Consider the following 26,651-nt stretch of genomic DNA (forward strand, 5'->3'; position numbering starts at 1 on the left):
ACCCTCACCGCTCAGTAAGGGCTGCAGAGCTCCTTTATTCAGTAGCTGGGCTCTGATACCTCCCCTGGGATCCAGCCATTTGCTCTGGAGAAGGACAGGAAGCAGAAGGACAATAAGTGGGTCTCAATGGTGTGATACGGCAGGTGGGATCTTAGAAGGATGAGCACAGAGAAGCGGGTGAATGCTGGCCTGCAGGTGGGGGAAGGCTTTGTGTAGGGGGAGCTATGGTAGGGGCGGGGTTGATGGCTGACTCAAAGGCCTGCAGGGGCGCCGGTGGAGGGCAGGAAGGCAGGCAGGGGACGAGGAGGGGGACAGCTGTTGTGACGCCTCCCAGAGAGAGGCATGAGGCCTGAAGCACTGGCCAGGGCAGGATGTGGGGGGGAGGTGGGGGAGGGGAAGGAGGAGGCAGTCTGCCCGGATGCTTCCAAAGCCTTAGCGGGTGACCCTGTCCAGCTGGGCCCTCTTTTCAATTTTTAATCCCTTTCTTCAAAACCCTCCATTGCTCCCCATCATCAGAAAGTTTCATTTTGACCTCTCCTCGAACGCTTTCTCAGCATTCCTCCCATAATTTGTTAAATTTTTGTACTCTCTTTGACCATTTTTATACTTCTTCGAACTTTCAAATAAACAAATAAATAAGCCAAAAAGTCCACAATTTTTCTTTTTTTAATACTTAGTGGACCAAGGAAATAAATGCTTAGAAACACATACAAATCTTTTGATGCCGTGTTTGAAGTTCAAAATGATGATGCTCATTTAATGTCCTCCAGCAGGGATTGGTAAGCTTCCTGGAAAGGACCAGACAGTAGATCTTTCAGGCTCTGCAGCCGTTTGGTCTCTGCCACGACCACAGAAGTTGGCCACTGTGCAAAAACAACCAAGGATCATACGTACACAAATGACGCATACCTGTGCTCCAATCCCACTTTACGTACTGAAATTTCAATTTCATATAATCTTCATGCACCAGTCACCGAATCACATCCTTCTTTTGATTTTCAAGCCACTTATAAATGTGAAAACCAGGACTTCCCTGGTGGCACAGTGGTTAAGAATCCACCTGCCAATGCAGGGGACACGGGTTCGAGCCCCAGTCTGGGAAGATCCCACATGCCACGGAGCAACTAAGCCCGTGCGCCACAACTGCTGGCCTGCGCTCTAGAGCCCGCGAGCCACAACTACTGGGCCCACATGCCGCAACTACTGAGCCCACACACCTAGAGCGCAACAAAGAGAAGCCACCGCAATGAGAAGCCCACGCACTGCATTGAAGAGTAGCCCTTGCTCACCTTGACTAGAGAAAGCCCACGCACAGCAACGAAGACCCAACACAGCCAAAAATAATTAAATAAGTAACATTTTTTTTTAAAAGTAAAAACCATTCTTTCCTTGCAGGTGGCACAAAAACAGGCAGCTGGCTGTTTTCTGTAGTTCTTGGACTCCTGTTCTGTAGTGTAGAATGGTTAATCTTTTGAAAAATAGTAGTTAAATACTTAGAAACACATACACATCTGGTAAATATGTATACTATACATTTTAGTTACTTGTTGCTGCAACAGAGTGCTCCAAAATTTGGTCGTTTAAAACAGAAACAATCTTGCTAAATCTCGCGATCCTGTGAGTTGACTGTGCTCAGCTTGGAGGTTCTTCTGCAAGTGATGTTCGTTTGGGCTGCAGCCACCCAGGGGCTCATTCACGTCACAGGCAGCTGATGTGGGAAGTTGGCTGGGACTTTAGCTGCTGCTGTTAACCTGAATGTGGCTTCTCCACACGCTTGACCGTGACGGCTAGATTCCAAGAGGGGGTTTTCTAAGAGGGAAGAAGCAGAAGCGGCCAGTCTCCTTAAAGGCCGGGACTGGAACTAGCACGGTGTCCCTTCCAGGGCATTCTGTGGGTTAAGCACAGCCCATCCACTCGAGCAGGAGCTGGCTGAAGCCCATTTAGGGACTTAGGGCCAAAGTAAACCTGCTCCCTGGATTCGAGGAGCTCCTAGGGCAGCCGGCCCATGCATAGTTTGACAGGATCAGGGCAGAGGCCTGTGCTAAGGGCCGGGGGCACCAAACATTCTGGGAGGTGGACTCCGAGTCAGGATTTCGGAGGAGGTGAGGCAGGGCTGAACCTGGAAGAAGGTGCCGGAGCTGGCCAGGTAGAGAAAGAAAAGGCTGTTGATTCCAGGCCCGGGCTGTGCAAGGGACCCCAGGCCACAGCTGCTCGGCCCCACTCTGGGTCAAGCCAGGCATCCTGGGCAGCTGCAGAGGGGGATGGGGGGTGGAGGGGCGGACCAGACCAGGGGAGCTGGCAGGCGTGAATCTGCAGGGCTTTGAGCTCCAGGCTGCAGAGTAGGGACCTTGTCTGAGGCACTGGGGCGACATGAAGGGTACAGATGTGAGGCGGTCTCCCCAAGGAGAGAGGAAGGGTGCTGGCCTTCACCCAGAAGGCCTCTGGGCCCCTCCCATCCTGGATTCCCCCTCAGCATCGTGCCACCCCCTGACGCCATGACCTTGGCCAGGCCTGGGCCCCGGAGTCACCCGCGTCGGGCAGCAGAAAAGCCAGCCAGCCAGAGGCCCACCCACGACTGCCCACCTGGGAGTACAGCCCCGGCTGCCGACGGGCCGCCAGCCACGCTGGGAGACCCCAGGGTCTCCACAGGGGAGGCCCTGGCGCTCCCTAGGCCCGGGTGTGCAGCCCAGGCTCTCAAGTGCCTTTCTGAGAATCCCCGAAGAAGAAAGAAATCAAAGGCTGGGGATTGAAAAACAAGGATGGGGAGGATATAAAACAAGATTTCTACTGAAATAATGTCCTCTAATTGCTGGTAAGAGACATTAATTTTCCTTTTGAGGCTCCCCGCGGCCCCGGGCGCCCCAGGACGTGCCAAGGTGGCAGCCTGTCTAGCCGGATTATCTCAGCGCCCGTCCACAGGGCTGGCACGGCGCCCACAGCAGGGGCGGACTGGGTGCCGCTCAGCCCAGGGTTGGGGGGGCCTGGAGTGGAGAGGGAGGTGGGGAGGGAGGAAGCCCCTGATCTGGGGGCTGAAGAACGAGGGGCCTACGGGGTCTCGGGCAGGCCCCCTGGTCGGGCTCCACCCAGGATGGACGCAGGGATGTTGGGACCCCGGGAGGCCTGGGCCCCTCTTCTTTGCTGTGGAACCACTGGGCTTTGGACACAGGGCATCGGCGGGGTGGAGGCCTGAGAAACTGCTTCCTCACCTCTTCTGTCCTTGACCGTGGTCCCCACAGAGGACAGGTGAGGCCAGCAAGGGTGAGACCAGGGTGACAGAGGCCTGAGTGAGCACCCGCCTGTCCACGGCTCTGCACAGCTCCCCTGGGGGAGGTACACCTCATTATTATACCCATTTGACAGAGGAGAACACTGAGGTTCCAGGTCTGGGATAGGTCCCACTGTAAGAGGGAGGCTGAATGGAGCTTCTGTCCCCAAGCCCAGGACCCTTCCCATCACACCCCGGTCCTCAGACAGCAGTGGGGAAAAATGCAGGGGACAATCTAGATTCTTTAGCAGTGCATTCAAGGCAGTCCTCATCTGTTCCCACCTCTCTCATCTGTTCTCTAAGTGTCCCTTCTTCTGGTCCCTCCATCAGCTGGGCTGGAGGCTTCCTCTGGGTTCCCCCAGTGCCAGGCTTCCTCTTCCAGCACCCGTCACACACAGCGACTGCCCTGGCCCCTCACTGGCTGGCGCTCCCTCCCTCCTGGGAGCACCTCAGCGTCTGGGCTGCGTCTGAGATCCCTCTGTGTCCCACACCAGCCTGGGGCCCACGTCCACCGGGGTGCACGGGGGATGCCGGGTGGAAGGAAAGCCCCAGGCTGCGAGGCAGTGGTGTGGAGTCTTTCAGCGGGTGGTGGATCTCATGTCATCTTTTACCCTAAGAGATTTTTCCTTCCCTTTTGATCCCTCGCGATTTATGAAAAATAGAACACATGTGTTCCTGATTAATTTCTACAAAATCACAGAAATGTTGACTTTTTAAGAGAGTCATTTTATGTGGAGGCTCCTCTTAGATTCTTTCAAGACTTCCTCCTCCAGGGAAGTTGAGTTTGGGGAGGAGACGGGTCACCCTGCCAGCCCCCAACCTTCCATTGACACAAGAAGCAGCTGTGTCACAAAGGCTGACCCTGGTGGCCAGGTGTCCGGGGGTGTCCCCACCTCACCTACAGTCCTCCTCGGCTCCTCGTGGCCCTTAGGATAAAGTCCAGGCTCCTTAGCCTGGCATTCAAGGGCTATGCAACCCAGCTCTCCTGGCAACTCTGGGGCGCCCTCTCCTCCCTTGGGCACCCTAATATCCAGCCTCACTGAACTTCTACTTCTTCCTAAAACATTCCATTCCGTTCCTCTCTCTATCCCTTTGCACATACTGTTGGCTCTGCTGGGAATGCTCTCCCTCAACTTTCTCCACCTGACAAACTTCTACTGATCCTTCTAAACCCAGGTTCAACATCTCCTCATCTGTTCAGCGTTGGCTGCCTAGCCCAGGCAGTCCCCCGTGCTTACCCCAGCATTCTAAGTATTGAGTCCTCATTTGACCAAAGAGGTCCAGTTGCACTGCCTTTGGCCTGCCTCTTAGGGTCACCAACCCGGGCACGCAAAGATGAAAGGCTGGTATGTCATGGTAAGAAGTAATTAAAGGGGACAGGCAAACCCTCCCCAAATGAAAGCCAGGCACAGTGTTTATTTTTGGTGTTTTATGGGGTGATTTTGAGGATGGGAGATGGAAAAAGAGAATTCCACTAGGAATAAGCAGCAGATTTCATCATTGGGTTGGGAGGAAGGAGAGAGGAGAAACAGTCCCTCTGGTCCAGTGCTCACCATTGGGCTCCACCTGGGTCCAGAGGAACTGAGTGGCTGCCCTGGCCCAGAGCTGGTCCCAGGCAGGATTTAAGACCCCAGCAGAGGTCCCCTGGCTCCCCACCTTCCACCCCCATGCCCACCCCCACCCTGAACCCTGTTCTCAAGTGTTTTGTAGCTGATCTTGTAAGCTGGATAGAATGAATACAGATTCCCATTTTACAGATGAGCAAGCTGAGGCCCAGGAATGAAAGCATCAGCTTAGGCCACATGCTCAGTTAGTAGCCGGGCAAGGATTGGAACACGGGGCATCTGCCCTTACAGCTTAGGCTGATTCTTTCTAGCCCAGCTGTCTCCAGCCATGGGAGAGCGGCCCTCGGGGTCTCCAACCTCCCACCCTGATAGCAGAGGGCACCAAATCAGTCTGTTTCCTCCAGCTGCACCAGGCCCTGGCCTCCTGGACTTCCTGCTTCCAAGCCTTACCATGACCTGCTGCTTCTATGCATGAGGAAGGGGGACAGAAGGTATGAGGAGTTCCAGCTGTGAAATCACATGGCCCAGCTGTGGGAGGCTGTTCAGTGGGCGGGCGGGCTCTGAGACACAGAAGACCCTCATATGCCAGATCTCCTCCTCCCTATTCAGCCACAGTTCAGAGAACCACCTACCCTCTCCCCAAACACAAGAGCCAGGGAAATCACAGAGGGCTTCCTGTAGGTGGGGCCCAGCTGTGGGTGGGAGCCATCCTCTTGAGTAATGGGAGCCTGAAGCCGCAATGGAGGCTGGGAGAAACCAGGGGTTGGGAAAGAGTAGGAGCTGCTAAGTGCTGCTAGGAGGAGCGGGTGGTGGGAACGTGAGGGGAGAGAGCTTGGCTCGCAGGGAGCATGCAGTGTATCACGGAAAACTGCGTGACCTTGGGTGAGTCCCACTTCCTGAGCACCTATTAGGAACCTGGCTCTGCGTCCTTCACAACCAGGCCCCAAGGAAGGCATGACGACAAATGCTTTATCCATGAACAGGGACCAACACACACCATTTTGGAAGAGGGCTGGATGCAAATCCCCCATCAGCCAATACTGATCTAGATTCCCCTCTGACATCTTGAGCTTCTACTAGAGCCCTTCCTTGCTGTCTCTTGTGAATTGTGTTTAATTAAGCATTTTCAACCACTCTGGCAGGAATGTAAATGCTCACCAATCAGCCATGTGCTTCTCTGTTTCCCAGCGTCCTTTGCGATTAGCCTGGGGCCACGTGACTCGTTCGGGCCAATAGGATGTGAGCGGAGGTGACCCACATCCCTTCTGGGCTGAAGCTGTTATGAGCCAATGTGTCTCCACGTCTCTCTTCTCCCGCTGTGGCAATCTTGGAGGGCCTCACGTTCCAGATAATGAAGCTATGAGATGGAAGAAGACCTCCACATCGGACTTTGCAGCAAAAATCAAACTTCGTGTTGGGCTATGCACAAACTGGGGTTTGAGGCTTCCTCTAATGCTGGTTGCCTGTGCATTGTTACCCTGAATAACACAATCCTGGGGAATAGGGCTTATTGTTTCCATCTCACAAATGAGCCCACTGAGGCCCAGAAAAGGGACTTGGCTGAAATCTCTAGAACCACTGTGCCCAACGCCAGACCCTGTGAGGTGTTCCCAGCCCCTCGCATTGTCAGCTTATTAACAATAGCCCACAGAGGCACAAGCCCAGGAGAGGGAGAGGCAGAGAACAGCTACAGCCTGCTTTTAAAAAATTGCATGTTGTGAAAACCCCTTGAGGCTTGTGTAAACCGTGATGTGCAGGGTGACTGCTGTTCAGAAAAGCACAAAGGACGCCCGAAATGGGCCAGACGCCTGGGTCCCTCGGGGGAGCAGCGGGATACACGCGGGGCATGAGGGCAGCGTGTGAGGCCAGCTGCCAGGCGCTCCACCTGCATCATGATGCATGGCAGGTAGGGGCCGGCAGGATGACAGAGACGAGGCAGAGATAGGGCCTGATTTACGGGCACCAGGGAAGAAAATGCAGCCAAGATTTATGGGGGCTCAAGTGACTCGTTGGAGCCGAGTTTATTATCCATCATGTGCATCTGAATGTGTATTTACGGCTTTCCAAATGATTCTGTCTCGCTGAAAATTATGTGCAAAGAACATCAACGGCAGTTCATCTGCATTGAGAACGGCTGATCCAGAGTGGAGTTCAAGGCCTCTCCTCGTCGGCCAGGGAGGCTGGGGGCTGGTCTCCTTTGCGTGTGCACAGGTTCGAGAAGCGGACACGGGTCAACGGACGCTCTGAGCCAGGCCTTGCATTGGAGCCAGTGAGCGGAGATGGACCCATCTCACGGGGCGCTCACTGTCTGCCCGGCACTGTGCCAGGCACTGAGCCAGGTGCTAGAGCTCACAGGTACACTAAGGAGGCAGGGAGGGTGAGAATACTAACTCTGCCACTTCACTGCTGGGTGACCCTGGGCAAGCTACTTAACCTCTCTGAGCCTCAGTTTCTTCACCAAGAAAATGGGAGTAACAATGATGGCTACCCCAGACAGTAAATTAGGAGGCATACAAGACACTGCCTGAAGGTGCCTAGGTTCTCTGATCAGAAGGAATTTTTTTCTCTCAGAGTTTTAGGTGCATGTGGGTCTACTGGAACCCCAGGAATGTGGATTCCTAACAGGGGCTTGTCTCAGGACAGAGACAGTTAAAAGTGAAAGAAAAATACTGGGATCACCACACCCCCACCCACCAGGCTCTCAGTCTTGCAAGATGCCCCATTCCTGGTTCTCCTGCCAGAAGACAGAGTTTTTCTTAGAGCTTATTCTGTTTTCATTCACTTCACTTCACTTCCAGGATTTGGGTTATGCTAAAGTTTAACCCAGGAGAAAAACAAACAAACAAGCCAGAAAACTCACAGCTATTCCAGTCATCCTTTGCATTTGGATTTCCCTCCCCAGTCCACTTCTTAGGATTGACTTTCCAGAGTCCTCAGATAGCGGCTTTATGTATTCTGTCCAAGCTTTTTAATTCTCATCCGTGGGAGAGGTAAGGTGGAGTGTGCTCACACTCTCTTAGCTGGATCCAGGAAGTCCTATAATTGGGTTTGGTATAACACATTCAGTGACCTTGTTAAACTCACTTACTAATGCTCACAAGTTGTTCACAAATTTAAAAAAGCAACTTTTAATGCAAAAATCTCTTCAGTGTGAAGAGCAGCAATTTGTTTCCTCCAATCTTTCTATCGTTTTCTTGCCTTACCGAAGGGGTTGGCAAACTTTTTCTGTAAGGGCCAGATAGTACATATTTTAGGCTTTGCCGGCCATATGGTTTCTGTTGCAACTACTCAGATCTTCATTGTAGTGTGAAGCAGCTATAGATAATACATAAATGAATGGGCATGGCTGTGTTCCTGTAATATTTTCTGTACACAAACAGGTGGGAGGGAAGCACTTCCGGAACGACAGAGTAAGGACTTCCAAAAATACGCTACTTTATAAAAGCAATGAAAATGCTGGCAAAACCTGTCAAAATCAACTTTTTCATGGCTCTAGAAATTAACCAAAGGCTTTCAACACTTGAGCAGTGTTTTATTTTGCTTTGTTTTTTTTACCTTATATGGCCAAATCCCAGTCAGAACAGCAAGCTTTGTGAAGTGTGAACTTGCCTTATTCCCATTTCCCTTTTCACAGCTCCACTGTAGGTTTTGAAAAGCAACAGCCTCACAACTATGGTGGTTGTGAAAACCAGTAGCCCAGCAGCTACTAGAAGGGAAAGAAAAGGTTTGGAGCTTCCCCAAAACCCCACGGCCAGAGAATTGTCACTGTTTGACCTGTCGGGCAGCTCCCTGAAAAGCTGCGTTCTCAGGGATTGTCTTTTATTTGACCTCAGTCTTTGCTCTGTGTGCCCTAGCTCCAGGTCCTTTGTCAAAAACAGTCAGCTGCGGGCTTCCCTGGTGGCGCGGTGGTTGGGAGTCCGCCTGCTGATGCAGGGGTCGTGGGTTCGTGCCCCGGTCCGGGAGGATCTCACATTTCGCGGAGCGGCTGGGCCCGTGAGCCACGGCCGCTGAGCCTGCGCGTCTGGAGCCTGTGCTCCGCAGCGGGAGGAGCCATAGCGGTGAGAGAGGCCCGCGTACCGCAAAAGAACAATCAGCTGTAATTGTTTAATTTTGTAGCTGCCTGAAGTGGCACCAGTTGGGGCTAAAGAAAATATTAAAAGGAAAAGCTGGCAAATGAGATGTCCGTAGGGGGCTTTGAAAAGCTCCAACATATCCTTGGGTTGCTTGAAGGCCATATGCACGTGCATAACTCTGCACACGCCCAGGAAAGACCTGTGACGGACCTAATTTCTCACCTCTGGCTGACCTTGAGGCTCTGCACAATCAGGAAGTGAAAGCTAAGGCTAGAGCATTGAAGGTATGCCCCATCACATATACAAAGCCCCTCAACAAAGGCTGGAAGACTTACTGGTTTGAAGGGTTTAAGGAAATCTCTATCTAATCATTAGCTGACCACTAAGCTAACTGAGCAGAAACTTCAGTGGCCAAACACAGCAAAGAACGCAGATTTTGCAGAATTAGTTCAGGAAAGTCACTGAAGAAATAAACGGTAGCAGCAATAATAAAAACAAACCCTTGGCAAATGGTGTTGCATGGGAGGGGGGAGATCTGATTTCCAGATTTGCCTCATCATATTCTTTTAAATGTCCAGTTTTCAACAAAAATTCATGAGACCTGCAAAGACACAGGAAGGTATGGCCCATTCACAGGAAACTGTTCCTGAGGAAGCCTAAACACTGGACTTACTAGACAAAGACTTTATTTATTTTTTAAAATTTTTAATATTTTTGTTGCATTTCTTTTATTTATTTATTTCTTTACTTATTTTTATTTAGTTTTGACTGCCTTGGGTCTTCGTTGCTGCGCACGGGCTTTCTCTAGTTGCGATGAGCGGGGGTTACTCTTTGTTCCGGTGCGCAGACTTCTCACTGCGGTGGCTTCTCTTGTTGTGGAGCACGGGCTGTAGGCGCGAAGCTTCAGTAGTTGTGGCACGCGGGCTCAGTAGTTGTGGCTCGCAGGCTCTAGAGCACAGGCTCTAGTCATTGTGGCGCACGGGCTTAGCTGCTCCGCGGCATGTGGGATCTTCTTGAACCAGGGCTCAAACCCGTGTCCCCTGAATTGGCAGGTGGATTCTTAACCACTGCGCCACCAGGGAAGGCCTAGACAAAGTCTTTAAATACACTGTTATAAATATGTGCAAAGAACTAAAGGAAACCAGGTCTAAAGAATTAAAGGAACAACACTCGTAACCAACTGAACCTAAACAGACAACTACAGAGCACTCCAAGCAACATCAGAACCCATATTCTTCTCAAGTGCACGTGGAATCATATGTTGGAATCTGCAGTTGGAATCATATGTTAGGCCATAAAACAAGACTAAATAAATTTAAAAGGAATGAAATCATACAGCATGTGTTCTCCTGTCTCAACAGAATGAAATTAGAAATCCATAGCAGAAGTATACTTGTGGAATAATATGTGGAAATTAACTAACACACTCTTAAATAACTAATGGGTCAAAGAAGAAATCACAAGGAAATTAGAAAATACTTTGAGATGAATAAAAATGAAAACACAATATACCCAAACATGTGAGATGCAGCTAAAGCAGTGCTGAGAGGGAGTGTTATAGTTCTAATTGCCTATATTTAAACAGAATAAAGGTTTCAAACCAATAACCTAAATTTTTACCTTATAGGAATACAACAGAGAAAAAACAAAACACAAAGCTTGCTTCTTTGAAAAGATCAGAAAATTTGACAAGCCTTTCGGTAGACTGACCAAGAAAAAAAGAGAGAAGACTCAAATTACTAAAATCAGAAATGAAAATGGGGACATTATTACTGACTTTACAGAAATAAAAAGGATTATAAGAGAATACCAGGAATAAGTGTATGCCAGAAATTATATAACCTAGATGAAATGGACAAATTTCCAGCAATCACCAATCTGGGTGACTGTATTTTTCTAGTCTAATTACTCTGGGTAGAATCTCCAGTACAATGTTTAATATAAGTGGTGAGAGAGGAAAATCTCATTGGTGTTTCACTGGGCATTTCTTTGATTACCAGCGAAGGTGAATATTTTAAAATATGTTTCTTGCCTTTTTAAATTTCTTCTTTTGTGCATTTCTTTTTAGCCATTTTTCTATTGGAACATTCATTTTTATTTATTTGTAATTGCTTTTTTTAAAGTTTATTTATTTATTTATTATTTATTTTTGGCTGCGTTGGGTCTTTGTTGCTGTGCACGGGCTTTCTCTAGCTGCGGGGAGCGGGGGCTACTCTTCGATGCGGTGCGCGGGCTTCTCACTGCGGTGGCTTCTCTTGTTGCGGAACACAGGCTCTAGGAGCGCAGGCTTCAGTAGTTGTGGTGTGCGGGCTTCAGTATTTGTGGCATGCGGACTCAGTAGTTGTGGTGCACAGGCTTAGTTGCTCCGCAGCATGTGGGATATTCCCAGACCAGGGCTCAAACCTGTGTCTCCTGCTTGGCAGACAGATTCTTAACCGCTGCACCACCAGGCAAGTCCTGTAATTGCTTTTTATATATGACCCTTTGTCATATTTGTTGCAACTGTCTTAGCCTTATTTGTAGTTCCCCAATAAATTTAATTAAAAGGTTCTCTAAAACACAAAGAGATTTAAATTTTATGTATTAAATTCTGCCTATCTCATTCTTTTTTCCACTGCTTTTATGTTTAGAAGTCTTTAGTCACCCCAAGATCAAATATTTGTCTATAATTTCTTCTAGTTTTTTTTATAATTTCCCTTTTTACATCTAATTCTTTAAATCCTCTGGAATTTATATTGAAGTATGGTGTGAAGGAAAAAGCTAATTTTATTTCTTTCCAAATAGCTAAGCAAATGTCCTGGCATAATTTATTGAATAATCTGTTCTTTCCCCACAGATTTGCAATGCAACCTCAGTAAGTTGAGATGCGGTGATCACCTTGGCAACGGGACTGTGTTAAAAGCATTTGTTCTCACCCAGTGGAGGGCTGGTGCCCAGCAGGGCTCAGTCTGGCCTCACTGCACATCTTCCCTAATTAAGATGCACTTTTTGGTTTTGCCTTTTTTAAAAAACAAAATTCTCCTTTTATAGCCATGATGCCAAAGGAAAATTAAGGCCAAGGTCCTTTCACGTCTGATCTGTTATGAGCTGGGCCTGCCAGAGTAGTTGGAGCATGAGGGGGCGGGGCATGGACGGTGGGGTGAGAAAGTGGAGAGTGATGTACTCCTGATACATCCTGAGGACCTGGATGGATGTCATCAAGGTCCTTGAAAAGCTGGAGGGCGGGGATGAGAATACAACTATGATGTAAAACAAAGCAGAGACTTCCGCTGTTGGCCCAGAGGAGCCCAGCTTGGGGCCCCAAGCATTCCCTCCCCTCCTGGGAAGGCAGCTTCTGCCACCAACAGGCAGCAAAGCCCACACTGCCCGTTCTCTGGGGTTCTGGCCTTAGGTTCCCAGAGTTCTCCTTCCCTGTCAGGTATCTGTGCCCAGGCTGGAGGGGATGAGACCTGGACCTGAGTTCATTTGCCAAGAGCAGGAGAAGGAGTCCTCCTCTGGGGAGGTGCCAGGGAGCCTGAGCCCTGGAGTGGAGACCGTGAAGATGCTTGATAACAACGCTGAATGTTGGGTGACCGCAAAGCCACCTGCTGTGAGAAGAGAGTGAGCAAGAGGCCATGGCAAGGGGCTTCCCTGGTGGCGCAGTGTTTGAGAGTCCGCCTGCCGATGCAGGGGACGTGGGTTCGTGCCCTGATCTGGGAAGATCGCACATGCCGCGGAGCGGCTGGGCCCGTGAGCCATGGCCGCTGAGCCTGCGCGTCCGGAGCCTGTGCTCCGCAATGGGAGAGGCCGCAACAGTGAGAGGCCCGCGTACCGCAAAAAAAAAAAAAAAAAAAGGCCATGGCAAGCTACAGTGGGAAAATGCAGAAGCCATGGTGGGAACACGCAGAAGCCGTGGTGGGAACACGTAGAAGCCACGAGCAGGCAGAAGCCTTGAGGCTGGAGACAGACGACAAATCGTGGTGAGAGGAGGGATGGACACGCGGCAGAGCCATGAGAATCGGCAACCTCCCCCCCCCCCCCCCCCCCCCCCGCTGCAGAGGTCCCCAGGGCTGACTCAGATCCGGCGCTATTCCCTTGGGGCCTGCCCCTGTTCACGCCCCTATCCTTTGGGTCCCCTGCTGTCCCTGAAGCCTTGCGATAAGCTCTGTTACTCTCGGAGGCACTTGGAATGGGTTCATCATGCTTATAAGCAAAGCAGCCCCTATCGCAGTCAGTGTGAGGGGCCCCAGCCTGGTGCCCTTGGCCTTCCACTTGGCACAGCTGTAGGCAGTGCTGGTGGCCCTGGGTCTCCAGGCTTAATTAACCACCCACCCCCTTCCTCTTCTCCCTGAGGACCCGGGTACCGAGGCCTGTAGAGCCCAGGTCCAGGCATCCTTCCTCTCGCGCCCTCCCTTCCCCTCCTCAACCAGCGACAGAGGACGGTCTGAAGGCCTGGCCCCTGAAGAGCCAGCATCTCCTCCCGCCTCACACGCAGCAGGAGCATCCTTTGGGTGAGAGCCCTGACGCCCGAGATCACAGCTTCCCAGCCCTGTGCTGCAGGTGGGCTCCAGGTAGTCTCAGGTGGCGGCCCTTGGAGGCTACCAGGGTGGTGCCGGGACAGCCAGAGACCCCGGGCTGGGCACGTTGCTGGGTGCAGCTCTGCCTGTTTACCCCGAGTGCTGTGCAAATAATATCCTGTTCCCTGTGAGCCGTGTCGTGAGAAAGATCGGGAAGCTCTGCCCCAGGTGAGGGCCGAGCAGCTGCACTTCAGGAGTGACCGGGCCTGACGGCTGCTCTTCCAGCTCACCCACTGGCGCCCGGCCCCACCAGCGTTCTTGCCGCGCCAGGAATCTGGTAAAGAGAGAGGACAGTGCCTCGGGCAGAGAGGGTGAGAGATTCTGGCCCCCAAGTCCTATGGAATCTTCGCAGATCAAACCTCAGGGTTTGGCTGAGATTTCTGGAATGTGTCAGTCCTACAGAGGGGCTTTCAGAGCGGCCAGGGACCTTACAGGTCACTGTAGCGGTTAAGCATATAGGTTCTTGTTTTGCCACAAAGAGAAATGAAGCCCTGATACAGCCACAACACGGATGAGCCTTGAAATCATCATACTACGTGAAACACAAAAGTGTCTGATTCCACGTCTATGAAATGTCCAGAGCAGGTAACTCCATAGAGACAGAAAGTAGATCAGTGGTTGCCTAGGGTGGGGGGGGCAGGAGGACTGCGGGGTATCACTAAATACTACGGGATTTCTTTAGGCGATGGTTGCACAGCTCTGAATATACTAAAACCCCCTGAATTGTACGCTTGGAATGGGGGAGTTGAATGGCATGTGAATTATTGCTTGATTTTAAAAAGCTCAATTACAAAAAGGGGGGTGTAGGCTGCAAGGTGAGGTGGCCTGGGTTCAAATCCTTGCCCCACGACTTGGTACCTGGGGCAAGTCACTTAACCTCCTGGTGCCTGGATTTGATCACCTGCAACAAATGAAGATGACAAATCCTGGGGCTGGCGTGGGGACTGAATGAGTCAACGCACATGACGGGCTCGGCGTGGCGCCTGACCGGCGCCAGCAGCTGCTCTTACTAGTTCAGTGAAGAAGCCCTTTGCTGGACAAGGAAAACGGAAGCCCCGAGAGGTTAAGTGACTTGCCCAAGGTCACTGTCATAGACTGAAGAACGGCCCCCAAGTGTATGTCCAAGTCCCAATTGCGGAACCTCTGAGCATGACACTATTTGGAAAGAGAGTCTCTGTGGATGGGATTAAGTCAAGGATCTTGAGATGAAGAGATCATCCTGGATTATCCAGTGACCAGCGTCCTTATGAGAGACACATAGACGACAAGACAGACATAGGAGAGAAGGCCGTGAAGACAGGGACAGAGGTTGGATTGATGGAGTCAGGAGCCAAAGGGACGCCTGGGGCCACTAGAAGCTGGTAAAGGCAAAAATGGATTCTCCCCTGGAGACGTCGGAGGGCGCACAACCCCGCGGACACGTTGATTTCAGATTCCAGCCTCCAGAACCGTGGAGGATATGTTTCTGGCAACCTGTTAACGCAGCCTCGGGAAACTGGTCCGGTCGCTCAGCCTGTGGGAGCAAAGAGCCAGACTTGATTCTAATTATCACTTGATTTTTTTTAACATCTTTGTTGGAGTATAATTGCTTTACAATGGTGTGTTAGTTTCTCTGTATAACAAAGTGAAGCAGTTATACATATACATATGTCCCCATATCTCTTCCCTCTTGCGTCTCCCTCCCTCCCACCCTCCCTATCCCACCCCTCCAGGTGGTCACAAAGCACCGAACGGATCTCCCTGTGCTATGCGGCTGCTTCCCACTAGCTATCTATTTTACGTGGTAGTGTATATATGTCCATGCCACTCTCTCGCTTTGTCCCAGCTTACCCTTCCCCCCCGCATATCCTCAAGTCCATTCTCTAGTAGGTCTTTGTCTTTATTCCTGTCTTACCCCTTGTTTCTTCATGACATTTTTTTTTCTTAAATTCCATATATATGTGTTAGCATACGGTATTTGTCTTTCTCTTTCCGACTTACTTCACTCTGTATGACAGACTCTAGGTTCAAGTTGTATTTATGTGAATAAAAACCAGCTTCAACCCCAGATACCATGAGAGTTCTGGAGGCGGGTTCTGTGGGGACACTGAGGCCGGGTTATCACTTGCCCATCAATGTGTCACAGACCCATCAATACGGGGGAGGGGGAGACCAGGACGTGTGAGCCCAGCTGGCTCCTTCGGGACACACTGGCTCATTAGATTCACCAGCCCCCGCCTGAGAAAGTATTTAATTTGCCTTTTACAATGCACCAACTGCATGTTAATTAACTGGTAATTGAAAGTTATAGGTGGCATTAGAATTTATTAATAACATTGGAAATAAATCTCCCTGGAATTCACGTAATTGCAAATCTCATGAAATTCTCTTTTTTTATAGTCCATAAAACAGGTCTGGCAGAGAGGTGCTCCAGAAACCTCGAGATAGTTGGGATTGCAGGTGTGGGATTGCCAGTGGGGAGGAGGCTTCTGTCTGACCTAGGACCGTCTTGGATGCCCACCTGGCCCCCTACCCACCACCTCGGTCACTGCCTCTGGGGTCTGGGAAGGAGTCCCTCTCCTTTGTGAATGTCCCGTGACTCACTGCAGTGACCAGAGCTGGGCACTGGGGATGCACGTGTGACCCTGCCCACAAGAGGATCACAGCCGAGTGAGTGACGTGGGGTGGGGGGCGGAGCTGTGAGGGTGTCTTGTTGATCCAGGGAGGTGAGGGCTTGTGCTGGGGGACCCCAGTAGCACCTGGACCACCTCTGGCTGGGGCCCAGGGCCAGAGTTAGGTAGTTCCTGTCCATCCAGCAGGAGAATCACCCCCTGTGTGTCTTTGGGACATGCCAAGTGCAGGACGAGAAGGTGCCCCCAAGTGCCCTTCCCCCCAGCCTGGAGGGGGCCAACCTCGCCCAGTGCATTCTGGGAAAAGAGATACAGGTGACCTCTGAACCCCTGGGGGTCAGGCGAGTGTCTGATTAATTTCCAGCCTCACCCTGATTCCCTCCTGGTCCCAGGAAACAGGTCACCATGTTCTCTTGAGTTCCAATCCCAAGGCGGTGCAGCAGGAAACGTGGGGTCCTATTGGAGTGCCCGAGAGGAACCCCAGCCTGGGGTCACCAGGGCTTCTGGCCCACTTCTCAGCTTTTGACCATGACCATCCAGCACCTCCATCCGGCTCCCCATCCCAAGGCAGCACGTCAGCTGTGAATTTCTGCCTGAGGTCAGGATGTGCCCCGAGCAGCGGCAAAGCGTACCCCCTCAGCCCTGGCTCTTGCCATCAGCTTCTCATTGCCGCGTCGGGAGAGATGCTAAAAATATTTTATGATCCGTATGGCACAGGATCCCACCCATCAGAACAGGTCCTCTTCCTAGCACTGGAGCGGGGTCCTAGATTCTGGGGAGGCTATGGGAGGGGTGGGATGGTGGGGGGCACGTGAGGAGCTGGGTCCGTCAGCACAGGGGTGTTTCGATATTTTAACTACAGGTTTCGCTGCCCCAGTGGGAGCTACTGAAGATCAGCCCAGCCCGAGTCCCCTCCACGCTCACTGTGGCCACCACATCCGGGCACTTGCCAGAGTCACCATCTGACCAAGGGGATCCTGAATTTCTGCTTTGGCTGGTGGCTGACTAAGGGGTCTGGCGGGGGTCCCTGGGTATGAGTTCAGGAGCTGCAACCAGGTCCCACACCTGCCCTGCCCAGGAGACCCTGGGGACCCGCCCACGGAAAGGGGGGCCCGAGCCGGGGCCCTGCCTGAGCCTGTGCCCTTCAGATCCTTGCTTCCCTGGGCTCAGCTAGGCAGGAGGGTGAGGAGAAGAGGGTCCTGCAGACTAGGGCTGCTCAGGATTCTGGGGGAGGTGGGTCTGGAAGGGAAGGTGTTAGTAAAGAGCTCTCAGTCCCTGTCGTGGTTTGATCCGGACACTGGGGCACAGGAGAGAAGTGTGTGCAGGAGGCATTGCCTGGAGGGAGGCTGGGTGTGCCCTGAGGCTGGCTGGAGGAATAGAGCAGGCTTGGGGGAGGAGACAGGGAAGGGGGTGAGGGGAGGCGAGGCCAGGGGGTCGGCCTGAGCCAATTCTCCCTCCTTAACCCCCTGGGTGGACCCTGCAGGCAGGGCTGGAGTTAGGAGCTCAGAGATGCCCATCCCCTGCACTGGGCTGACCCTCATGGACCCCGTCCCCAGGAGCTGCAGGGAGAGGGGCAGTTTCAGGCAGAGGAGGGTGCCTGGCCCTGGAAGCCCAGTCATGGATCCTAGGGGCGCTCTGAGCAACGCACCCCACCATCTGAATCCATCTTGGGACCTGCAGGCTGAACAGGTTAGGGTTTCCACACATCAGCACAAAGACGCTCATGGTCACGACAGAACCAAGGACCAGAGGGACACAGCCCAGCTGTCAGGCTGCAGGGGTCAGAGGAGGTGATGCGTCTGAGGCCTTTGCCCAAAGCCAAGAGCTGTGCTCCCGGTGGGGCTGTAAGTGCCGGACGCCCCAGGCACCCCCTGCTCTCCCACGTCCTGCAAGCACCAAGTGCTGGCCTTGCGGGGCACCAGCACCCAGACTGCACAGAGACGAGACCAGGTGGTGGGTCTCTTCTGCAGCCGGCAGCCAGGAGGCTAGAGGCCCGGATGGTGGTACCAGGTTGCAGAGCCCAGGCTGGGGACCAGAAACAAGGGAGCCACTGCAGATTCACGATCAAGGGGGGATGCTGCCAGGCTCGCTTTTCAGAAAGATCGATCTACCATCCAGACGGAGGGGAGAGGCCAGACGGACAGTGAAAACCGGCCACGGCAGCCCATCCCCTCCGGGTCAGCTTCTCCCCCTCCAGTGTTTAGGGTCCTCCAAGACCTGGCCCCTGGCGTCTACTTCAGTCTCCTGCGGGAATTCTGTCTGCTGTCATCTACCTCTGCCCTTTGCTCACGCTTGCCCAGCCCGGCAGTGCTGTCCCTTGGTCTCTTGGTGGACGTGAACTCCACTCTTCCTTCTAGAACCACTCGCTGGGAGGCTGTGCAGGGCACAGCTCCCCTGACCTCTCCAGGTCCACGAATCCTGGTGCCCTGGCCCCGTCCGACACCCCGCAGGCTTGGCCTGTCCGCCCTGCTGGCACGAGCCCCCCCTTGGACGTTGGTTCCCTCCTGAACCCCTTCTGCTCCCAGTGGCTCTGAGATGGGCCTGGGAGCACCTGGACATCCAGTCCTGGGGGCAGGGTCACTCCAGACTCTGCCAGCCCCCAACCCAGGCCTGCCCCGGAAAGTGCAGGGTCCAGGGCCAGGGTACAAAGGGAGGCATCGTACGTCTGAATATTTAAAACTTATACGTTCAGCTAATCAACTGTTAAAGAAAAGAAACTCTACACTCCTACTGTGACAAACATCCTTTAGAAGGACCAGGAAGGCCAGGTTGATTTCAGGTTGTGACCTTGCAGAGTTCTGCACTGGCCCGTGACGGCCCGGGCAGAGCCAGGCCCTTGCCCTTTGACCCATCCCACGCCGCCCACGTTCTTCTGTTTGCACTGAGGGCCTTTGTGTGTGCACGTGGGCACCCACTCTGCCCGCCTGTGCTCAGTCTACACCTCCCCACCTCCAAGCAGCAGCCCCTGATCTAAGGATGCTGACGCCTGTGGGGTCTGTCCTTGAGACATTCAGGCTGGGGGCCGCTGGGGCAGCAGATTTGGGGTCCTGGGTAAGGCAGGACAATCTCTCTTAGGGCCCCCCGTCTGCCGCTGCCTCAGCGAGAACGAGATGCCTCGTGTCCTGCTTCACTAAGGGGTGGGGGAGCTTAGCTTGTCAGATGGCATCGGTCCTCGCGTAGCCCCAGGAGGTGCACTGCTCCATGAATGAGGCTTCACCCCACAAAGGGGGGGTGCTCTGGGCAGAGAGGGCTGCACTGTCACTAGATGTGGGCCTCCCGGGGACGGCCTCCTGCAGCACCGGCGGGTCACCGCGGCCGGGCTCGGCAGCAGCCGTCATAGGTGCTCTTGCTGGGTAATGGGGTGGGTGTCCCCATCTGGGGGAAGGCATTCCTTTACTAAGAAACTGACGTCTCATCTGGGCCAGGCCCTCGGCGGGGGCGTGGGCGAGGGAGGTGGGCTGGGAGGATGGAAGTCAGCCAGACCCAGCCCTGCTGTGAGCGAGCCTGCGGGGTGCCAGCTCGGGGCGGGCGAGGATATTCTAGGGAGACAGTGTGGGGCCGGGGGCAGGGGGCACCAAGCCCGAAGCTTCCGGCTGGGAACACAGGGTCTTGCAACGGGAAGGGGGCTGCCATCAGAGCAGGGCTCCCCTGGGTCCCCTCATGTGCGGTGGGGTGGTCCCAGCAAGGGTGAGCTCCGGCTGGACACGGCCTGCAGGAGGCCCCGGGTGGCATTCAGCCAGTCCCCCACCTCGGCTGAGGGCTCAGGGGAAGGTCCGAGACGCTGGGCCCCCAAGTGGACGAAAATGTCCAGGACCCCAGGCCCGGGGCAGGAGCATGGTGGGTAGGGGTCCCTCCGCCCAGAGCCCCGAGCCCTCCCCACTTCACTCTCCATCTAGCAAAGCTGGGCCCAGGCCCAGCCCAGATGCAGCGCTGCTGGGTAGAGGGTGGGGAGCCTCTGAGGGGCTCCCCTCGCTCTCCCAACCCCCCGTGGGGCTCCCGGGGGGCAGAGCCAGGCCTCCCTGCCTCAGGGCCTTGTGGTCCCTTTGGCTCCCGGGGGCTCCCGTCAGACACCCCTGGGGCTGGGCCCGGCCGAAGCTGACCCGGCACAGCCAGCCTCCCCAGAAGCCGCCGCCACAGGACACCAGAGCACAGCGGGGAGAGCACCTTTATTGTCGGAGGGTTACAGGTTTCCCGCCGCCTCTGACCGCCCCTCCGTGAAGACAGACCTGCAGGAAGCCACGTCTTGGCTCCCACACGGCCAGCCCTGCCTCAAGGGGGGCAGTCGAGGCCTCAAGGGCAGGGAGAGGTTACCAGGGCCCGGAGGGACCAGGCCACAGCCTCCCCGGTGCAACAAGGGCAGTGGGGACGAGTCGCTCCTGCCACGAGGGGAGATGCACCTGGGGCGGCGCCAGCACCTGTGAATGTCTGAGTTTGCGGCCGTCGCTGAGACAGCGAGAGGAGCACGAGGGCCAGCCCAGGGCACAGGGGACCCGGTGCCGGAGAGGCCTCGAGCGCTGTGGCCTTGAGAGTTGCTCTGGGGCACCGGGGACCTGGGTGTCTGCTGTGGAGCCTGGCTGGGACCACAGCGCCGAGGGTGGGAGCATCTCTCTCCAGCAGGGCCTGGGAATCAGGCAGCAATCCCTCTTCCTCCTTGGGACATAGGACTTGCCGTGTAACGCAGAAGTGGCCAACCCTGTGGCTTCCCAGAGAGCCTGGGAGAGGGCGGGGCTGCAGGGATGGACCCTGGAGGTGCACACTTGCATTAAATCCTCCCTCCTCCCAGCTCAACGGGGTCAGAGAGATTGGGATGCGGCGGTGGGCAATGCCAATTCAGTTTGAGGGTCCTTGCACCCCAACGCTCCTCTCTCACGGTCTCCAAGTCCTCGTGACTGTTTCGGGTTTATTCAAGGTCTCCCTGGCCTCCGAGAGTAGCTACAGGCCAAGCTGCTCCCCAACCCGTGGAGCAGACCCCGAGCCCAGGCAGGGGAGTCGAGGGAGGAGGCCCAGGGCCCCCGCTGTCTCGTGCTGGGCAGGGCCCTGCCCTCCTTCCCAGCTGGAACCTCAGGAGCCGCCCGGCCCGACACCCGCCCTGAGTTTCCCCGTGAAGAGGGGAAGCTGGCAGGGTAGAGAGAACATGGGTTCAAACCCTGCCCCAGCCATCCCTGGTCTGGGGACCTTGGGCAGGTGAGTCATCCTCTCCAAGCCTCTGTCCCCCGTGTAAAGTCGGGATAACAAGCCTACCTCCTAAGGGTTAAATGAGACAATGTAGGGAAGCTCCTCGGACAGGCCCGAACGACGCAGGGACCCAGTAAATGATGAGTATGACGACTATTCTCACAGCCCGCCCGGCCCACCAGACCCCGTCTCCAGCAGGGAGTGCAGGTGAGGAGGGAAGGGACCAGGGCAGGGCTCTGGCCTCGGGCCCCTGCCCCTGGAGCTGCCATCTGTCCCCAAGGCCCCCAGCCCCCAGGAGCCAGTGTTCCTGACGATCGTCCAGGCCTGGAGCCCGGTCCCACTCGGGGAGTCCTCAGGTGCCAGTGGCTGCACAGGCCCCGGGGCTGGGTCTCTGGCGGAGTCGGGGCTTGTCCTGGAGCGCTGGCCTCTTACTTCCCGCCGCTGGCCCGGCCAGCGCTCCTCTGCCCAGGGTCGGGGCCAAGCAGGGCAGCCAGGGAGCCGTCGGGTGGGGGGCCACCACGCTTCATCTTGAGGTTGGCTTTCAGAGCGGCGTCCTGGCCGGAGCCCCCGTCAGGGGAGGCCAGGGGATCTGGAAGGAGAGCAGGAGGGTGGGCTTGCACAAGGCCTTGGGAGCAAGCAAAGCACCTTCACTTCCAGCCCCGCCAGCAACGGAAGCTCTGTGTCCAGTGAGGACACGACAAAGCAGCAGCTGGCTTCTACTCCTCACGCATCCATTCACTCACTCACTCATTCATCCATTCATTCGTACACTCATTCATTCATTCATCCACTCATCCAGGCGCTCATTTCATTCATTCTCCCATTTGCTCATCTATCCATTCACCAATTCACTCATTCATCCACTCATTCATCCATTCTTCAACACATGCTAACCAGGGCCAGGCTCCAGGCCCTGCAGAAGTGCTAGGGAGAGTCATGGAAACCTCACGCCATAAGGGAACAGAAGGTTCAGCAGAGAGAGCTTGGTGGGGAGACAGGAAGGCGGCTTCAGGGAGGAAGAGATCCCAGGGCAGGTCCCGAAGCGGGAGCTGGTGCCCAGGAGGCCAAGGGACCAGCCTGAGCAAAGGTGCCGAGGTGGGAAAGGGCCTGGGGTAACCGGATGACGGCTGTGTGTCACTGGACACCAGGTCATGCTGGGGAGGGACTTGGGACCTGGATGTCGGTCACGGGCAGCAGGGAGCCACGGAGGGTCCTTGAGCGGGGGTGGGACAGGGCCAGACTGGCAGCCAAGTGAGGGGCCACTGGGGCAGGGAGAGCAGGCGCCAGAGGCAGCACCACGAGGGCGGCAGGGAGGCGGAACAGGGGGCATTCGGACTCGGCGGCCGCCTGTGGGCCTGCCTGTCCCCAGGTCCTGGTCACCACGCACCGTGGATTCCAATCATGTGCTCCAGGATGAGGACTCTCTCGGCCAGGATCTTCAGCGCCTCCCGCAGCTGCTGCACCCCCTCGCCCTGCGGGGGGGGAGGAGGCAGCCAAGGTCAGGGCCGTCCCGCCTCAGTGTACTGTCCCAGCCCTCCCCACGCCCGCCACTTCCCTCCTGCCACTTCCCTCCTCCCAACAGCCATCACAGGGCGGACATCCCGGCGCCAGGGCTGGGGTTCGAATTACTATTCAGAGACACGGAACTTGACGCACAGAGAGGGTAACCAGAGTCCTGTGGCCACACAGCCTGGAAATGGCCGACCGGGGCTTCACACCCAGACCTGTCTGCCTCCAGCCTGGGCTCGTCCTGCTCCCGTGGCTGCCTGCTGCTTCCTCTGTGTGCCCTTCTTTCCGGAAAATACTCTGCTGTGGGCAGAGCACCTAGTACGGGCCCACGGGTCGGGGGTGCTTTGCCTGTCTCCTTCCTGGCACTGCCCACCCGAGAGATTTCCAGGGTGGTCACCCGGGCAAGAAAAAGAGAGGGCAGAGCCACGGCTTCTGGGAAGCCAGCAGGAGGACGCGACGATGGCATGTCCGCGTTTCTGGGAGCCGCCTACACACGGGCGAAGGACCTCGTGTGTCGAGACACGTGAATGAGCTGATTAATCGAGAAGACAGGTGACAAGGCCACTTTGAAATAAAAAGTGATGGTGGAGAGACAAGGCCCCGCCCTGGATTCAGCAGCAAACAGGCATCTTTGGCTGGTAGAACATGACAGCTCTGTCATGACATTCAGATTAAGTTAGCTTAAAACAAAAGAAAACCAAAAGCAGGCTACTGAGTTGCAAGAGAGAGGCCTCCCCACCACAGGCCGTGAGAAGCCGGGCTGTGGGTGGCGTCTGGGATGGGGGTGTCCCAGCTAGGAGCAGGCGGTCCAGGCCCCCTCTGTCAGGACCCGACTAAGCCTCAGTCCCTGGGCCACAGGACGCACGCCGATGAGACGGACCAGGGGAAGTCGTGGGTATCCTCTCTGTCTCCCCATCACAAGTGACCCCCGCATCCACATCTTCCTCCCACTGCCTCCTGTGCCCACCACGGTTGCCCTGATTCCAGCCTCTTCCCCCTTCTCCAGTCCCGCAAGGACCTCTGGAATGTCCCCTGGCCCCAGCTTCACCTCTCCAGCCCAGCCCGCCTCCCGCAGCCGTCCGCCTCCAACCTCTGCAGATACTCCCACCCCCGGCTTAGAACCTCCCTCAGCTCACTCAGCTGTGTGCCCACTGAGCTGGCCAGCCCGCTGAGCCCTGACACTCCCACGGGACTCATTCTCAGCTTGCAAGACCTCCCCTGCTGGCCCTACTGCCTCCGCCCCCTTTATCCATCACCCTGGTCCCCAGCCTCCTCTCCTGGTCCCAGAAGGCGTCGCTCCCCACAGCCATGCTCGCACTCCATCTGTGCCCCCTCCCCATCCCATCTTGCCCTGGCCCCTGTGTGCTCCCAACCTCACTCTTTCATCGTCCTCTCCCACATCCGCGTGCCCATGGATCCTTCAGTCCACCACAGCGACCTTGGGCACACCCGTGTGCCAGGTGCTGTCATGGGAGAGTCCTGTCCCTGGAGAGGGACGCCACGGCTTGAAGCCTCCTTAAAAGAAAGGTCTTTTCTGCAGGTCCGTGGTTCCTCCAGCCCTCTCCGGCAGGGTCTCCCCCCGACTCAGGTCCCAGGCCGGTCACCCGATCTGTGCTACCCCATTGCAGGCAACTTCACCCTGTGCTGCAGTCGCTATTCACTCAGCTGTCTCCCCCGCTGGGCTGGGACCCCATTCACCCCGTGACTGATGCCCGGCTCAGGGCTGACGGTGTCAGTCCAGCTCTGTTGGGTACCCGCTCTCCTGCTGAGACACAGCCAAAGGGCAGGAGGGAAGCACGGGCCCAGGGGCACAGTTACCTCGGCGGTAGCTTTCTCTTCCTCTTCCCCCTTCCCGCCAGGCTCGCCCTGGGAAGAAAGTCGTGCAGTCAATGATGGGTGTGGGGTGGGGCGCTTCTCCACCCTCTCCAGCTTCTCTCCCTGGGCACCCCTGCACAGCCCGGCACAGGGTTGATTTTAGGGGCTTAATTCTGTTTCTAGGGAGGGAGGAGTCAGGTTTGGAACCCCAGGAGCTCAGGGGTTGGCCCTTCTAGGGATCACATCCCCTGCATCTCAGGTCTCTGCTTCCCTGACTCTAAAATGGGGCCAGTAACCCCAGTAACATCAGCCTCACAATAACACCTAGGTGGCCACTTACTCCTGTGTGACCTTGAGCAAGTTACCTTACCTCTCTGTGCCTCGATTTTCCCATCTCCAAAATGGAGGTAATAATAGCCTCATAGAGCTATTAGGAGGATTAAATGAATCAATCTCAATAATAAGCTTGGAGAAGGCATGGCTTTGGAGGCTAACACTCTTGCATTTAAATCTTGGCTCTACCGTTGCCTAGCTGTGTGACCTTGGGCAAGTTGCTTAACCTCTCTGAGCCTTAGCTGCCAGTTCTGGCAAATAGGGAAAATAAAGCACTGTCTCATGGGGTCACTGTGAAGCTTAAACACGCTATGGATGAAGAGGGTTTCCACATAGAAGATGCTCAGCAAAGATCCACCCCTTTGCCCCCAGCCCCATGCTCCTGACATAAGACTTGGGCACGAAGGAGGTACCCACCTCCTTGGCCCTGGAGATAGGGGCTGAGACTCATGAATTCTTATTTCCAAGAGGAGAATTAGAGGTCAGCTATCTATGTCTCTATTCCTAGAAGGTTCAGAGAAGGCAAGGGACTCTGCAGGTCACACAGCACATTAACCCAGGGGCCTGGGCTCCCTGGAAGGGACCTCAGGACTCTCATCTAAGCCTTGCAACAGGAGGCTATTTCAGTCCTTACTTCATACGCTCAGCGAGGGGGCTCCCACCTCCCGAAGTCACCCCTTCTCAACTTGGGCAGCTGGCATTGCACCCAGGTTGCCCGTTTCTCTCCCCTGCCCCATCCTGGCTGGGCTGGATCCGGCCATGCCTGGGGAAGCTGGGGGGCTGAACTCAGCCAGGCCGCCTGGGGCAGACGCCCGCCCACCTGGTACCCTGGGCCTGTACCAGAGCCCATCGTCCTGGGGGTGGCCCATCCACACGGCCCCACACTTACAGGCTGCCCTGTCACGCCCCGCTCTCCAGCCAGGCCCTGTAGAAAATCAAACAAAGCAAATTAGGCTTTGCCTGCCCTTGACAACCTCTCAGTCCTCCGCTGGCCCTCCCCCTGCACTGGGCTCTGGAAATCTGAAAAAGGGATGCGGGGAGGAGGGTGGCGCAGAGGAAACACGAAGGCCACAGCCGGGGGCCTCCCCGGTCCTGGCGCCCCCGCCACTGGCCTGTGAAATGGGGCAATGCCAAGTATGGTTATCACTCGGAGAAGGGGACCGGATGGCAAAGCACACATCCCCCCAGCACGCGAGAGAGGGGCCCTCAGAGAACGAGTGACAGCAACGGTGATCGTGAGGGTGCCTGCGTGGACTCCCCATCAGCGCTGATGCCCAGCCGGAAGGCTCCCCAGGGCCCCAGACCTGTGCATCCCGCCGTCCTCCAGCACCCTCTCCCGGCCAGCCAGGAGATGCCCCCCCTCAACTTCTCCAAAGTGGAACTCCCGGTTCCCCCCCCGACCCACCCCCACCCTGCAGTTTCTCCTCTCGGAAACGGAAACGGCTCCACGGTCCCGCAGCTGCTCCCACACACACCTTGGAGCTAACCTTCCCTTTCCCTCCCTCACCAAATTTATTCCATCAGCCAGACCTGTCAGGTTCACTTTCTAAGTATGTCTGTTCACGTTGCCATTTCCTCTGCGCTGCTGTGGCCTCCTCCCTGGTCTCCCTGCCCCACTGCCGCCTCCCCCGCCTTCCATCCCTCCCTCGATAGCCAGAGGGGCCTTGGAAAGCTGTAAATCAGGTCACGGACTCTCCCTCCCTGAACCCCGATGAGTCCCCTTTCTACTGTGACCCAAATCCACACATCAG

At 55.3% G+C, this 26,651-nt stretch overlaps 1 protein-coding gene across 2 annotated transcripts in view; it reads right to left on the reverse strand.

The window, feature by feature from the left end:
• Positions 1–21,671: 21,671 nt before the first annotated feature.
• Positions 21,672–26,651, reverse strand: part of COL26A1 (collagen type XXVI alpha 1 chain) — a gene marked incomplete at both ends in the record, with an annotated part of 171,557 nt that continues 166,577 nt past the window's right edge. For both annotated transcript variants that reach the window (XM_079944450.1, XM_079944449.1), the window contains 4 exons: positions 21,672–21,832; positions 22,631–22,715; positions 24,571–24,618; positions 25,790–25,825. In XM_079944450.1, coding sequence (XP_079800576.1) covers positions 21,672–21,832; positions 22,631–22,715; positions 24,571–24,618; positions 25,790–25,825 — 330 coding nt within the window. The remainder of the gene's footprint in view (positions 21,833–22,630; positions 22,716–24,570; positions 24,619–25,789; positions 25,826–26,651) is intronic.

The sequence above is a fragment of the Stenella coeruleoalba genome (assembly GCF_951394435.1).
Source record: "Stenella coeruleoalba genome assembly, chromosome: 15".
In the NCBI taxonomy this organism is placed as follows: Eukaryota; Metazoa; Chordata; class Mammalia; order Artiodactyla; family Delphinidae; genus Stenella; species Stenella coeruleoalba.